Raw genomic sequence first — 17,025 nt, 5'->3', positions numbered from 1 at the left:
GAGCAGAGCCGAGGGCCCTTGCTGTGGTCTGCAGCTGCACGATTTAGTAGAAGGGAGAGAAAACAGAAATCAACCGAGGGCTTCTATAAGCAGCCAGGATACGCCTGGCGAGGCAAGGACGGGGCCGTGGRGCGGCGTTGGAGGCTCGCCGGGCGGGAGAGCCGCGGCCGGGCCCCGCTGCGGCCTTGCCGGCCTCACGTCCCCGCAGGGTCGCGCCGCGGCGCCCGCCATTCCCGGCCCCGCGAGCCGCCCTACCTGCCCCGCGTCGCCCGCAGGCGGCCGTTGCTAGGGCGACGGGAGGGGTCAGGATTGGCATTACCGACAGGCAATCAGCGCTCTGCTTTTCTGGCCCGCCCCCTCCGCGGGAAGCGACTATTGGTTCTTTGTACGTGGGGGAGGGTTGCCTAGAAAACTACACTTCCCAGCGCGCCTTGCGTGATGCCGGCGGTGCCGGACGGGGCGCGCTGAGAGCGGGGCATGGTGGGGGCTGTAGGCGGCCGCGCCACGGGCGGAGGAATGGCGGCGCCCCGGCCCGGGAGCGGGGCGGCTGAGGCCAGCCCGCCTCGCGCTCCCCGCGGCGTCTGGTGGCGTCGGCCCTCGGTGGCCTCCGCCGCGTGCGGCCGCGCGGGTCCAGGCGAGTGTTTTGCTGCCAAAGCTGGCGGCTGCCGCGCTGCCCGCCCTCCGAGGCGCGTCGCGTTTCCGCGCCCAGCGGTGTTATTAGACATCCGTCACGTTTCAGACGCCTGCTCAAGGGCGGTCAGTTTGCCCTGTTTGGTTGCAAAGCTCCCAGGACTGGCGTTCCCTTCTTTCCGTGCGGGCAGAGCCGCAGCCGCGGTGCCTCTTTCCCCTCCATGGGGATCCTCGCGATGGCCCCGCACCCTCCCCAGGCAGCTCCTGCACTTTTTGTCTGAAAATCCCACCACCCTCCGTTTTTTCCCTTCTCCGCGTTTTCCCTTCCCGCAGCAGCCCCTGCTGACCCGGCTGCCTGTGCRCTGGGTTGGCCGGGCACTGTTGTGTCCCTGGCGCCGTCCCAGCAGCTCCGGGGATCCCTGTGCGGAGCAGCGGGCCGAGGCTGGTACGGCTTCTTTGAGCTCCAGGTAATGACTTTAATAGCTTAAATATACGTGACGATGATCCCCGTGCCTCCCTACCTCAGCGCGAGCCRTTCCCCTTCTCTCGCTGCTGGCTGCCCTTCATAGTTACCGTTTTGTGACCCGTAACGGGGGGTTATTAAAGGTTGGAAATAGTTTTAACAAATCAACTCCCCCTCCAGCCCTTGCCTATGGAGAAGCCTAAATTAACCTGGAAATAGCATTGCAGGGGTATAAAAGGTATGTAYAGCATAGAGCAATATGTGCTATGTGTGACTGGAGAGACAGGTAAAACAKAATTATGCAGGTATGTATCTCTCTCTCTCTATGTATTTATCTACATGCAGGGACAGTGTGTAGGAAGGGGGTGCCCAGCCCGCAGCGTGCGCGGGCCTGGCRGCACCGCTGCTCCCCAGGACGCTCTCTTGGAGGACAGGGGGGCCCCGGGGCACCAGGCCAGCCCCGGGGGCTCTGTGTCCCAGGCTGCTCCCCAGCCGTGTCCTGCTCAGGTGTGTTGGGTGCGCGTGGGGCAGCTCCTGCCTGGGGAACAGGGCCCCCATCACCGGCTTCCCAGCCTTCAGGGTCCCCTATGGATCAAACTGGCACCTTCTCCCTGCAAGCCAGCCTTGTTGTTGGGTGTCGGCAGAAGCCGGGTCTGACATGCAGGGCGCAGGCACTGCTCGCAAYTCGAGGCTGCGGGAGGCAGCTGGGCAAGCCCACAGGAACCCCCCTTTTTCCCACTGTTGTTGGCGGCCTGGGAGCTGCACAGGCTGCAGGACAAGAGCGCCTTTCTCAGAAGAGAGRGTGGAGGGAGGGAGCAGCGTTTGTGCTGTGGGAAGGCGCCTGCCTCCCTCAGATACTGCGATATCATCTTAGGTTGGGAGTCCCTGCATGAAGCTTTTGTGTAAGTGCTGCCTAAYGAGAAAATACTTGCTGTGTTTCAGGTTTATCTGTCTGAAGCTGATACCACGAGATCAAGTCTACGTATGTATTTTAAATCAGTCGTTACACTGACAGGACTATTGCAATGTCATGGGAGAATGGAGAAGTCTGTGTAAATGATTGATCAGCTGTAATAAAATAGACTCAAAAGCTTTGAATTGTAGGAAGTGGAAGCTTCATAAGGAAGGATCTGAAGTGTTTTGTCCTTTTTTAACCTGTATATGGGCACATTCTTACCATTGAATTGCTGATACAAAACACATTTCTTGACATATTTAACACCTGGGGAGATTAAAGGTCTCTAATAGCACTTGAAAACAGCCTTGTGTTCTGCTGCATGGAGTGACAGCCCTCAGGGAGAGTGGATGCAAGTTATGCATTTTTTTAATTTATCCTTAATGATTTCTGAGTCATATGTGCATATATAGTTAAGAAATTTCACTCATGCAACTTAAAAATTAATTTGTCTAATGTGATATGTCTTTCAATTTATTCATTACTCAGGCTGTCTTCTCTGTTTCCAGCATCAATAATCTTTTCTTTGAAATAATTATTCTTGACTTATAAAGCATTTGTAAAATGGCTGGGAGTAAGTGAAGTTAATAACTGTCTAAAAATCCTGAATTCTATGGAGAGTAATATCTCAAACTGTGTTTATGAAATTGTCATAATCTTTTCCTTCATACTCACCTCAAATAGCAACCTCTTCTAATCATGACACTTTCAAACAATTACCTTCTGGTCTTCATTATCTGGTTCGTTGTCRTTGCTTTGCATTCAATCTTGTAGACTTTATGGCTGTATCAATAGACATATTCTTGTTATCTGAAAGTTAATAAGCTCAGACAATTTGTCTGATTTGCAGTTTGACATTCTAGATCTCCTCTGTCAAGAGCTGTCAATACTAATATCTAAGAAAAATGCTGTTTGTCTTTAAAATTACATCTTTTTCTAGTGTTGCATAGAAGACTTGTAGATGTTGGGGTAAACTCCACAGAAACCATGCAAGTAGATAARTTTCCATAAGAGTCATCACTAATAAGAGACTTTGGGTGCTTTTCTAGACACAAAAGGAAATGAGTCATCATGTCTTGCAAATATAATTTTGATGCTGGGAAGTGAGAGAAGAGACTTTCAGAAGTGAGTCTGTAATTCCAAAGGGACAGGAATTCCAATATTAAATAAATGGCCTGACATTCTAACTGTAAATAGAATGGATAATCAAAACTTAGCCTGTATTGATAAGGACTCTACAGAACATGTGTAATATTATGTCAGGTCTTGTTTTTTAGTTCAGTATAACATGTAAGTGCCTCTTATAGAAGATAAATATCTCTGGAGTCTAGATGTCAGGAGGGCTGATCTGATGTTGTTATATTAGTGCTTCCATTTTTTTTCCAACTGACATGGACTCTTTGTTTCAGAAATGGAAAATCCTGAAGTGGCTGTGAGCAGGTGCAGTGCTCATGATGATGAAAGTCTTTGCAGCTACAGACGACACCCATCGGTTTCACAGGAGCTGCTTATGGAAGACCAGCTTAGGAGGAAATTAAAATTCTTCTTCATGAACCCATGTGAAAAATTCTGGGCCCGCGGCAGGAAACCTTGGAAACTTGGAATTCAGCTACTCAAAATAGCAATGGTGACTATTCAGGTGAGTAACTCTGGAAGCAATTTTTAACAGCTACAAAGCTTAGCCTGTTACAGAGTTCATCAGTTACTCTCAAAGCATCCTGAGGGAGAGATATTTCTTTTTCTGAGTTGTCCCTAATTTTCCTTTTCTACACCGGAGTTAAGATATCGCAGTGGGATCTGGTTCTCTCTCCTGCTCTGCCCTTTTGGCTGAGGAATATTGAGATTCCCCAAGGCAAATCATTTTAATGTCATGCTGAATGAACAAATCATGTGTAGATCATGTCTAGCCTGGATTTGATGTGGTATTCTTTTCTTTTTAAAAGATGAGTCTTTGGCCATGCTGCCAGGTAAATAGGTTAAAGAAATATTCTTGAAACTGAATGTTTCCTTGAAGTCTTTCGACCTGTTGTGAAATGTAGCATGCATGTAAGTGCTGTGTCTATCAGTGAGATGAAAGAGTGGCTGCTTTTAGGACAGGATCTTTGTTTTAATCCAGAAGTCATCTGTCTTCAAACAGGAAATTTAAATGTCTTTTTTTCAGCTGGTGGTTTTTGGACTGAGCAATCAAATGGTGGTTGCTTTCAAGGAAGAGAACACTGTGGCATTCAAACATCTCTTCTTGAAAGGATACATGGATAGAATGGATGATACCTATGCTGTATACACACAAGCAGATGTTTATGACCAGATTTTCTTTGCAATAAACCAGGTAAGGGTTGTTGCTACAATGTAAATAATTTAAATGCTCTTTAGTATGCATGCTATTTATCCCTGAACCTTCTATTCTTTCCTCTTGAGGAGGTCAATTAAACTTAAGTATTTATTAAAGTTCTATGGAAGTAAATACAAAAAATTCTGTACATCGGTTCTGCATTTCACAGATACAGGTAACAGTRCTGCCTTGCTTCAGGGACAGAGAGGCAAAGATTTAATACAAGGATTTGGATATTTGAAGAGCTTACATACACACAGACCATGGTGATACAGCAGAATAAGATATTTCTGTGTTCAGCAGTTTACTTTCTGTCAGTTTACTTTCTGTCAGACCTAGGGAACATAGAAGTGGAAAGAAATATSTACGAGATAAAAATTCTTAAAGTAATTTGGCAGGAGATGCATGCGACTGTTTTATTTTTTGTATTAAATAATACAGATTTTATGATTTGGAGAATATCGATCTTCCAGCTAGAATAAAGCCATTTCCGAAAAGAACTGATGGATGCATTTTAACAAATGGATACATTTGTTAAAAAAAAAAAAAATCAGCGTACCTGTTATTTCCAGAACATTAGACATAATGATGACATCCTTAAAGCAGATCAGTATATTATTTTGCACTAAATTAAATCCTTTTATTGGAACCAGCATGCTTTSCAAACAGTGAATTAGGTTACCTAGTAAGGATTGTAAACAGAAAAAAATATAGTAAGCAAATAGTGTTTTAGATTTTAATCCTGCATTTCTTGCCTTTGCCACGTACCTTTTTTGAGGTATTTGAAGACTCAGCTATAGCGTGGTGTAGCACAGGYTTTTTAAATTCTTTAGGTGAACTTCAAAATAATAAGATGGGTCAAAGCACAGATCCAATTACTTCTGGCTTTTTCAGAATCCAGCATTTCTGATGTGTCTGACTTGCCTTGTTCTGAATTTGAGTATTTACAGCTGCCCAACATCTCCATTGGAAATCATGCTTATGAAAAGAGAGGAGCAGAAGAGACTGCTCTGGCCRTGTGTCAGCAGTTCTACAAGCGAGGAACCATCTGTCCTGGAAATGACACCTTTGATATCGATCCGGAGATTGTGACTGGTGATTAATCTCATCTATTATATTGGTTCTTGCGAAGGAGGGACCTTATAATTATGATGAATCCTTAACAAATATCTAGTATTCACAGACCATCAAATAGTCTGTATTAAATTTAATACCAACTCAATCTGATAGAAAACTGTATAACCGTATAACTGAAAACTGTATAACTAACCTCCTTACTTCCAACAAAAGAGTAGTTTATGCCTATTCCTACAAAGAAAAAGTGATGGGCCATTGGTACCTGTGGTTGTCTAATGCAAGTATTTCAGGCTAATTTATCAAATATTCCTTGTAAAGCAGTGTTTAAACACTTCATGCATGAGAAATACCTTGTCCCATGTTTGTGGGAACAAATGTTTTTGTAAACTACTCTCCAAAACAGCTCATCRCTAAGCATGCTACCTTGGCTCTTACAGCCTAGAGAACAAGAAAGGCAGATCGTGGTTAAAAAGCTTGTGGTAGGTAACCTGTGTGTAATTATCTGTTGCAGACTGCTTGTACATCGAGCCAATGTTGCCTCTAGGCAACGGAACCGTGGGGAAGCACAATTTGAATTTCACTCTGGATTTCCACAGGTGAGGAGGAATAGCTACTTCCTATATTGACATATTCCAGCACTTTCCCCTGTGAAAACCTAATGGGAAACTGTATTGCAGACTGGTGACAGTGCAGCTCATGTTCAATCTGAAGGCAATCAACCTGCAGACTGTTCGCCACCATGAACTCCCTGACTGTTACGATTTCACCCTGACAGTGCGTAGAAGTCTACCCATTTCTTTCTGTTCAAAATGGGAACTATGCTTGCTGGCTTAGTCAATGCAGTGGGTTGGGGCTTTTTTATTATTTAGGGAGGTTGGACATCATGGTTCCCAGTGGTATCTGGATTATTTTCTCAGGACTTAGTATCCCGTGAGTAATGGTCACTCCTTAAGTTTGGCTTGCAGCCTTGTGTGTTTTAATTTGTTTGAAGTATCATAAAAGTCTCCTCTTCAGAAAGATGCTCCTGTGAATAGTTGTTTTCAGATCATGGAGGAATGAGGCTGCAATTAAAAAAAAAAAGTCAAAATGTCACTTGCATTTCGATATCTAGTTGACCAAACAATTTGTAGCAAWTTGCCAATTTGTGGCAATTCTTTGGTCTACAATCTTACATCTCTTGTTTTAAAGGCGTTTATTTGAATAAACTGGAAGTACTTTAAGCTTACATACATTTTGTAACTTCTCCCCTAAGAGTATTATTCTGAATCATTATGCAAAATTAGCAATGCAGTATTCTATATATATAGTTGATTTAACTGGAAGAAGACATGCACTTTTAAATTAATGTCTTTTGTTGATACAGATAGTGTTTGATAATAAAGCACACAGTGGAAGAATTAAAATACGTCTAGACAACGACATAGCAATCAGGGAATGCAAAGACTGGCATGTTTCTGGATCAAGTAAGTGATATAAGTGCCTTCAAATTTTCATACACTAGCACAATGTTTGTTAACCTTTTTCTTCACTGAAAGATGAGGTGCTATTGCTGTATGTGRTCTATTGGATACATTCTAAATCTCATTTTCTAAAGAGTTGTTGTTTTGCTCTTGAACTTTTGATTTGAAATCTTGGGAATCCAGCCATACCATTACTTTCACTAGCTGTTCTCAAAGCTGGTAGCACTGTCAAATATTCATTGTCAAATGAATATTTTTCCTGCAAATCACTGTTTATTCTTCTAGTTTTAGCTTCTAATTTTATGCTCCTCATGTATTTAGGTAGGGCTGTGAATCATTGTTCTGGTGCCAAGGGGATAATGGTAGAAAGTTGAAACTAATTCACTCTTACTTCAGGACTTACCACAAAGCAAAGTAAGGAAAGAAAAAATAAGGATGGCTACAAACACATAGGATTGCTCCTTTAATTTTTTTAGGTCATGTAGCTGAGGGTAACTGAGATGCACAGTTACATATGGTTAGATATCTTGCAATAGGTTACTAAGAAAAGAGCATCCTTTGTTAGCAGCTCTTGGATCTGGTCAAAGCTCATATGAGATCTTTTTGATTAGCAAAAGTAATCTCTTTGGTAGCAGTTTTTCAGGAGTCTAAATCCCACTTGCTGATCCTTACTTTTTGTTTTCTTTCTTAGTAAGCAACAGGATAAATAAAATCTGTTTTTCTACTTTGCTTTGTTATCATTAGGAGATTTCCCCACAAAGAGTTTGTAGTAAAAAAGGAGACTTCTTTGAAATGATACACATTGCAATTAATGGTGAGAACTTAATGACATGCATTACAGAGGACGAAACAGACCATTTATACAAGTATATATTCCACTAACTGTCCTCGTTGAGAAGCACTATTATATACCATGTTATGAATGCACACTAGGCAGCATGTYATCTAACAGCCTGCTTGTGCAGCAAGACAATGTGGTTTTGATAGGAGGCTTTTGTGATGCTTATTTGATATCTATGTAGAATGCCCAGCATCCAGCTCTGCTACAGTTCTCCAAATCATCATTTGGATGAAAAATAGATAGGCAATAATTGCAAATGGATATTACCAATTTGTGTTCATTTGGTTTTTAACTGCAAAACCAAATTGAATGACAATATATACGTGTCTGTCACTTTGGTAAAAGCAAGAAGTAGGTGGGCTCTTTCTTGGAAAATGGTAGGTTTCTGTGAAGTCAATTAGAATTTTAGCATTTTAGTTTTGGAGAATTGCTGCCTGTTCTTGCAATTTTAGCATTAATTTGTTACCTTTTTTTTCTTTAAACATAATCCCACTTTTAGCATTGAAACTCTAATCTTTCTTATTCTATCTCCATCTAGTTTCAGTTGTATGATAGGTGTAACAAAAAGTGAGACATCCTGTGGTAATCTTGGTGCAAAACTTGACCTTAATTGATCAAGAATGTGACTTTAAACATCTTCATTTTTGTCCTTGCAGTACAGAAGAATACTCATTACATGATGATCTTTGATGGTTTTGTTATACTGACTTGCCTGGCTTCATTGATCCTTTGCACACGATCAGTGGTTAAAGGAATTCATCTCCAAAGGGTGGGTGACTTTTTCTGCAGAAAGTCTCTGTGTCTTCTATTAGCCTGATTAACTTCTTCCTTGCCTTCTTCCCCCTAGGAATTTGTAAACTTCTTCCTACATTATTACAAGAAAGAAGTATCTTTCAGTGATCAAATGGAATTTGTCAATGGATGGTACATCCTGATTATAGTTAGTGATGTCTTAACTATAGTTGGATCCACTTTAAAGATGGAGATACAAGCCAAGGTAAGATATTTACATTTTTAGGCAGAAGCAAAACTGTTCATCTTAGTCCCTGCTGGGTTTAAATCTCTCAGGGGACTCTAGGCTGGCTATACTTGATTCTGACTGATACGAAATTGTAAAACTCCATTTTCTCTTTTGGAACTAACATTCAGATGTGTTGCTCGTTCTTCTGACTCCAGAAAATAAAATTAGCTCTCTGAAAGTTCAGGAGTTCCCTTCCCTTCCCCATCCTTGCTAATTTGATTAGGAACATTTATCCTTGCTAATTGGATTTTTTTCTGTTTATGTATTTTGTTTGTTTAAACATTTAATTTTCGGTTTCACATTTAACAAGTATTTAACTGTCATAGAAAATCTCTCCTTAGACATTACTTTGCTGCTTTCCCAGCCCAGGTTTCCAATGTGTACATAAAAATAAGCCACAGCCTGGCTCTAGGCCCTCCATTTCTAATGTAAATTTGTTTCTCTCCATTAACATGCTACATACAGCCAGAATTAGTGAACAAAAAATACTACAATGTGCTGTCCTCAGGCACACTAACATTCAGGCAGTTGTTCTTCACTAAATGCAAATCAGACTTTGAATTGTGGCATTGCAACACAACAGACTTTGGACTAGAGTGATGAAAGGCTAATTCTGAAATCCTTCTGGTGACAGCTTGACCATCACAGATGCCCTGCACAAATTGCCCCTTCTTAGCTTAGGAGCTATAAACTCAATTCTGAAGAATAAAAAGGAGCTAAGAGGAAGTTAGCTGAGATAAGAAATAACTCTATCCTGCTTTGGGATAATGCAAAGATGGGAACAGGTCTGCAGTAAGATCTTGCAAGGAGTGACTTATCTTGCACCTTGATGGGGCTTTTGATCTCTATGTATTGCCTCAAACTAGCTTTTAATGGGGGAGATTTCCAAGGAAGACAATTTCTTAGTAGATCTGTGTAGGAATGAGAAACATGTCAGTTGTTGTAATACTTGATTTATTCATTTTATTTTTTTTTTAGAGTCTGACAAGTTATGATGTCTGTAGCATACTCCTAGGAACATCCACTATGCTTGTATGGCTTGGAGTGATTCGCTACCTAGGTTTCTTTCAGAAGTACAATGTAAGGATCTCCTGGGATCTTCGTGCTGGTGGTATTTATTTTGTTTGTTGTTATCAGACAACTGGAAAAAATGCCTGGTTAAATTTTAACTGCTCATTTTGATTTCTGCAGCTTCTCATTCTAACCCTGCGAGCAGCACTACCTAATGTGATGAGGTTCTGCTGTTGTGCTGCTATGATCTATCTGGGCTACTGCTTCTGTGGATGGATTGTGCTGGGACCTTACCATGTGAAGGTAACAAGGCCTGACGACTTGAATGAAAAGGGCAACTCAAATAATCAAATAGATTCCAGATAAATGCTGCTGCTGCCTTCTAGGTTTCAGTGACAAGGGCCTTAATATAAACTTAGTGCATCTGCACCATGATGCTGGTCTGTTGGAGAAGTCAGACTTTCATGACTCAGTCACACTTTAGTTACAAAAGCTCTGAGTCAGAAGTGGAAGATGCTGTGACTCTCAATCACATGTTGGGAGTCCTATGCGATATTTTGAAAAACAAATTTCATTTTGCAGAACACCAGTAGTAGACTAAGATTTTATCCTTGTCCATTCTGAAAATGAAATTGGCTTGTTCACCCTATCAGGAGCCTACAGATGAATGAATTGAGTATGTTTAGGGGCTTGACCACCTTTGTGCATTCCCTAGATGCTTCCAGTGTTAGCACTGCACTTTGTTGTACTCTRGAGATGCAAAGGCTAAAATCCAAGGCAGCCAGTTGGCGCCTGTGTGTCTTATTCATGTTATGTAGAGTCTCTGAATTCAAATAAAGTGGCCACCAATACTGATATCTTCTTTTCCTCCTCTCTAGTTCCGTTCTCTGAATGTGGTTTCTGAATGCCTTTTTTCATTGATAAACGGAGATGACATGTTTGCCACCTTTGCAAAGATGCAGCAGAAAAGCTACTTGGTTTGGTTATTCAGTAGGATCTACCTCTACTCCTTCATCAGTCTGTTCATCTATATGGTGCTAAGTCTCTTCATTGCACTCATTACAGATACATATGAAACCATCAAGGTAAGCATGAACTCTTTAGATAGGTTAAAAGTGCAAGATTGGTGTTATTGAGATTCATCTCGCTTAATTTTTGACTAGCTACATGTGCCAATTTAAAGAATAAACATAATGGCTACTCTGAGGGTATAGAGCAGTGACAAGCAGAGATGTTTCATCCTTCCCCAATTCAGCTTTMTTATCAGTCTGATTTCAGTAGAAACTCAATATCTACTTAAAAGCAGTGATTTCATATTCAAGTGTTTGAATCTTCTAAGTCCCGACTGGAATTGGATGTGGGTTATTCTATACTTAGGCTTCTTAAAACATGAAATGATTTTTGTTTTTTTAGCACTACCAGCAAGATGGCTTTCCAGAGACAGAACTTCAGATGTTCATATCACAGTGCAAAGACTTACCAAACTCTGGCAAGTACAGGTTAGAAGAGGAGAGTTCTGTATCCCTCTTTTGTTGCTGTAATGGTAGGTACCTGAGATAAAATTACACATTTATATATATATATATATATATCTCCAAAGCACCACTTACTGTCCATAGTCAAATGTTTATGAAGAATCTTTAAATTTCGGGTTGTGGGAAGGGAAACAAAGAAACAAAGTGTTTCTAGTGCTGTAGAATAGAGCAATGAAACACTTTATTGAAACATGTCCAGCCAGTAAACTTTTTGGTGTAGGTAAGGGGAATCCTTACCTTGGGAATTACTTGGGGGTAAGGGGAATCCTTACCTTGGGAATTACTTCTGCTTGGAAAGCTATTACTGCTGCTTGGAAAGCAGCATCTGAACTCCCTTATGGAGAGCTTCATGTACTTAAGTTCTGAAGTTTTCCTTCGGGAATACTGAATAGCAGTTGTGTATGCACGCATATTAATTTTATAAACTGCTTTTATCTGAAAATAGTGTAATTCTTTCTCCAGAAGATAAATCATAGGCAGACTTTGCAGTTACCTGTAAATACTGAACACTGCTTCTTTAGCTCAGTAGTCTGCACTTCTGGCTTTGGAAGAAAAGATATGTAGGAATAAATAAGGGTTTTAAGTGGGAAAAGTATGGATGTTGCATTATGGATTATGTGGCTTCTGACTGAATAGTCACATGGTCTTACAGTACAGCAAAGGCTTCTCTTAAACTCTGTAGATACTCAAAAATGATTTATGGTGGTCTCTTGCACCTTTCATACAAGTATATGTCAAATGAATAATTAAGTAGTTGATGTCTATAGCTGACTTTTCTCCTCCTTTGCTGTACAGGTCCCAATGAAGGTATCTAATGGATTGTGGGAGTGTATTTTGCAGCCTGTAAAGCAGCACCCATTTTAAAAATTGGATAGTGGTCTGGATGGAAAATCTTATACCTTAAGCCTAAATTTTTCTCCAAAAATAGTGCAAGTAGAAGAAGCTTGGGAAAAACATAAGAATCTTGAAGAAGTGAGAGAGCTGAATGAGAAATTCAGGTTTGAAGGGTTTTTTTAAAGTTCTTTTTCCTACTTGCTTCTTAGTGAAATTACAGTAGAATGCAAAGGGCACTAAAAAGCTGTGTTCTTGGCTAGATTCTACAAGTAGACTAGAAATGCAGTAAGTACCTTTCAGCTATACATAGAAATAATAYTGGACAACTGCAACTTTGACTACCAGACTAGCCCTCCGTACTGCAGGCACTGTCCATCTATATGACTGACTACTCCATGCTCCCAGGCTTTTGTTTTTCCAGCTGTAGTAAAAATAACCAAAATTATGAAATTATAACTTGCTTCTCGTACAGTGAATTGATTCAAATATTGCTCAGGATGTAAAAATAAATATTTATATAAATGTAAGTTATGCCATTTGACATAACTGGCAGTCTCTCCTCAGGGAGACGAGGCATATGGCAGCCCAAAACTAAGTTTGAGAGATTAGTTGAGCGGAGAAGTGTTAATGTTCTCCTTTAACTAACTTCAGCTAGGCTCAATGACAGTYCTCAGCTTCTTTTAGCAGTGTGCTGACATTATGTTTTTGAAGAAAAAGATAAAAGCACTTTCAAATATCTATTATTTTTATTTAAAAACTTCCTCTGGTACACAGGTTGGTAAACCTGGGACATTTATTTAAATATGTGAGAGATAAGACTCTGAGAGTCATATCTCTCCACACTTTAAAAGCTGAATGTTTCAAACTAAGCTAATAATCTGATACTGTCCGAGGCTCTCTGAAACATTAGATCCTATTAAAAAAAAAGAAAGTTAAATGTTAACAGCTTAGTTTGTATTGTTTYTTCATTGTGAATCCATTTAATGGATGCCTTATTTTCTATAGTCTATTTGCTTTGGGACTAGAATGGAAAAAGAAAAGGGAGCATATTTTAGATAACTTGTATTTGTAAGCAACAATCATACAGGTGTGTGTGAAAAAGCGTAATAAAATCCTGTATACTGTGCACAGACATGGGGGACACTAAACATGCTCTGAATATTTATATATTGTAGGAATGTGCTACAATAAACATTTGCAGTTGCAGTAAGTATTGGGTGCGTCTGTGTTCATTTTAAGAGTAAATATGCTGCCAGGTTAATACAGGAGCTTTTTCAYGGCAATATGTAATTTCTGGCATGAAACAGAGTGCTGAGTGTGCAGACTTGCACAATTTGTAGTCAAGATAGCTGGGATGGACCCTCACCAGGATCTGCTCCCAGTTAGATCTTGTCTGAGCTTTTCAAAGATTATAATTGAATCAAGCAATTATGAAACTTTGCACTYAAAATGCTATTCATATACTATATGAAGTTCAAATTCAGTGAAAACAAACCAAATCAAGATATAGTCAAAGCAAACTATTCACCATATCTAAGTTTCCTGTACTGAGATACTTGTCTTCCAGCAGTCACCTGAGATAGTCTTTTTAATCTTTTCAGAGAGATTCGAGGCTATCTTGCCTTGAAAAGCAAATATTAAGTCATATTAAGTCATTAAGTAATATCTGCTCTGTTGACACTTGAAATTCCTTGTGGATCTTTGACAACAAACAATAAATAATCACTATAGTATAAAACAGCTTGAGCAAGGAATTCGGACAAGGTTGGCCAGCATTTCAGCATTACTGAAATGCAGAGGCTGACTTCTTTTTAGCAAGTCTTTTTCATATGAAGCTAGGAGAAAGTTAAGATTTTGATAGAAAATAGGAGGTTCTATTGAAAACAACCACTCATGCAAGTTTTTTACTCATAATAAATCTTTACTGATTTTTTTCTCCTCTGAGTAACTTGCTCAAAATGCAGGTGCATTTTGTAAACAGCTACAAAGTACTTTCTTTTCCAACACCTCCATAAGGTAAGTATTATCCAGATTTAGAAATGGGGCAGAATATATGTTTCATTGCTGTTGATTTCTGAAACTGATGGGGAGTTTCAACACAGTTTGTATGAACTCTAAAGTATCAATTTTTTATGAAGTTTCACAGAAGCAGCATGAGCACAAGGCATGAAAAAAGCCACTGGGTGACCCCTAAGCAAGAAAAGGTAGCCTGTGGATTGCTTTAATTTCATTCTGCTGCTTCATAGTGATTTATGGTGCTAAAAGGCAAACTCCACTGGGAAGTTTGTTCTGAAGTAAGATCCCAGATAGATCCTTTAAAAAGCAAMCTGCAATTCTGACAAAGCTAAAAAGTCAGTTGACTGAGACCTAAAAATTAATGGGAGRCCATGCTCTGTTAGCTCTGTTGTGCTACGCAACTTCCCATTCAGCTGTGTGATTGGGGGGAGGAAAAGCTGATGGAAGGCAACTGCTTTCAGACARTGGGCAGGGTCACAACGTGAAGCCACAGGGGAAGGGCTGGCTTAGTTTTAGGAGATGGATATGGAAAGCAAGGGATAGAACGGGTGGGGGAAGCGCAGGGACAAAGCAGCTGTAAAGCAGCAGAGTAGCTGCCTGTGGATGCTACTAGGTGGGGACAAAGAAACTGACTCTGAAAAGTTAATTTACACCTGCCCAAAATACCCATTTCTGAACATAAAACCAAACATTATACCTATCTGATACCTATTTCTTAAAAAATATATTTCTTAAGAAATCCAGACACAGCAGCATTTATGGTTCTCCGTGGTAATAATATTGGTGATCTTGCTCTCCAACTCGCTGACGTGGCCTGATCCTTTGTGTTCAGCATCCTGACCCACGTTATTCRGCTCGTCCTGCTTTCCAGTCCTGCTTTCCAGTCTCCTGGCTGCRTTCCACAGTGCAGCTCTAGGAGCGGATCTGCCTTCCCCTCTGCGTGGCGGCTGCTCCCGTGGGGTTTGTTGCGAGGCTTTTTACACTTGTTTCTTGTCAAAGTGTAGGGTGCTGGTTAAGGCCTCATAGAGTCAAAAACCACAACAAGGATCTTAGTTTAAAGAAAAAAAGTTAAAAGGTCAACATGAGCAATGCTGATAACATACATAAAGCTACACCCTGGAGAAGTAGTATCTTTATGCTGATGCAATCACGCAGGCACAGATAGACCTGTAAAATGCAAGCAGGGAGAGCACCGAAGCAGATAAAGCACCAGATAAACTCACTAGCCCTCCAAACGCCATCCTGAGGAGTGCAGAGCTTTAATGCAGGCCAAAGGTGTGCAGTGGTGAGCGCAGCTGCGTGCTGGTCCTGCGCTCTGCAAAATGGCTTGGAAAGTCCTGATTGTCAGTATTGCCTCCTCAGGAAAATAACCCTGCAGGGTGCCAAATATACTGAAGCTCATTTCAGCACCAGTGCTCCCCAGGGAGCAAGGATAGATTTACATCTATTGCTAGAATGAAGCTGAGCAAGGAGGAGGGAGAGGCGGGGGCACATGCTTATTTCTGGGTACCACTTTCCATGTGGGATAGAAGCTTTCTCTCAAGGAAAGGTGAACAGAGCATGTGCAAATCAGAAAGAAAACAAAGCCAGATACGGTCGCAACTTTCCAATAAAAAGTGTGTATGGGCATAACATATCTCTGGGAGATGGGGGAGAAAAAGAAAAAAAGCATGTGCTGCTGTAAAACCTCAGAGCAGTGATGTGGTCTGAACGAGACATCTTCTTGTCTGCAGCAGTATCAGATACCAGGTGCTTCAGAGGAAGCCTCGAGAGAACTTTCATGCRTGACTTGCCTTAGTGCTAGCAGCTGGCTGGGAGCTCACAGCTCACAGCTCACAGACTGGTTGAGGTTGGAAGGGACCTCTAGAGATCATCCAGTCCAACCCCCCTGGCTCCAGCAGGGACACCCAGAGCATGTGGCAGAAGGTGGCATCCACATGGGTTWGGAAGGTCTCCAGTGAAGGAGACTCCACAACCTCAAGGTGATGTTTGTCYGGGCTTTTGTTCATTCTTCTCCCCTAGCAGGGTGGCTGTGACTCCGCATGGCATCTCCAGAGGTGTTATGCAATGGCACACACCATCCTGCCCTTATCCAGCCCGGCCGGGGCTTGGAGACAGGTCAGGGAACTCCAGGTCCTTGCACCGAAGCGCCTCTTCCAAGTCTGTTCTGTTTGGAACACTCAAGTTTGGAAACACCACATCACGCCACGCTGAGAGAGGTGCCACAGCACCCCTGCAGTGCAGCTGCAGCCCCTTGCAGCACAGCTGCACCCCTGCAGTGCAGCCCAGCACCCCTGCAGTGCATCTGCAGCCCCCCGCAGCACCCCTGCACCCCTGCAGTGCAGCCCAGCACCCCCGCAGTGCAGCTGCAGCCCCCCGCTGCACCCCTGCAGTGCAGCCCAGCACCCCCGCAGTGCAGCTGCAGCCCCCCGCTGCACCCCTGCAGTGCAGCCCAGCACCCCTGCAGTGCAGCTGCAGCCCCCCGCAGCACCCCTGCACCCCAGCACAGCGGCTGACCTGACCCGGGCGCTTCCCGCCTCCGCTGCAGAGCTCGGCCGCGCCGCCTGCCCCGCTGCGAGGGCCAGGGCCGTGGTGCCTCTGCCCTGGCAGATAAGCACACTCGGTGGGAAGGAGGGAGATAAATCTACTCTTTAGGCTTGGGAAGAGACTTTTATCCCCCTGCCCCCACGCCTCCTTAGGGTACTTGCAAAATACAGTATATTGGGAAAAGTTTTGGGAAGAAATCAGAGAAAGGGGCTAAAATCTCGAGTGTCCCCGGACCCCTCCGAGCCGGGCCAGGGCAGGGCAGGGTCCCGGCCGCAGGGCCGCCCCGAGCCCGCGGCGCCGCCC

General features: G+C 42.4%; 1 protein-coding gene across 1 annotated transcript; it reads left to right on the top strand.

Annotated features, from left to right (window-relative positions):
- Positions 1–2,042: 2,042 nt before the first annotated feature.
- LOC112946242 (mucolipin-3-like) lies at positions 2,043–13,175 on the top strand. Its single transcript, XM_026038039.1, has 14 exons — positions 2,043–2,075; positions 3,458–3,687; positions 4,210–4,377; positions 5,322–5,475; positions 5,969–6,053; positions 6,135–6,231; positions 6,821–6,920; positions 8,415–8,527; positions 8,606–8,755; positions 9,758–9,859; positions 9,971–10,093; positions 10,669–10,875; positions 11,204–11,333; positions 12,121–13,175. Exons 2-14 carry the CDS (start codon positions 3,460–3,462, stop codon positions 12,138–12,140), a joined length of 1,677 nt encoding a protein of 558 aa, XP_025893824.1. The 5' UTR covers positions 2,043–2,075; positions 3,458–3,459; the 3' UTR covers positions 12,141–13,175.
- The last annotated feature ends 3,850 nt before the right edge of the window (positions 13,176–17,025 follow it).

Source organism: Nothoprocta perdicaria, unplaced genomic scaffold, assembly GCF_003342845.1.
Source record: "Nothoprocta perdicaria isolate Ctin4 unplaced genomic scaffold, notPer1 scaffold_20, whole genome shotgun sequence".
NCBI lineage: Eukaryota > Metazoa > Chordata > Aves > Tinamiformes > Tinamidae > Nothoprocta > Nothoprocta perdicaria.
This window is presented reverse-complemented; position numbering and strand designations above follow the sequence as displayed.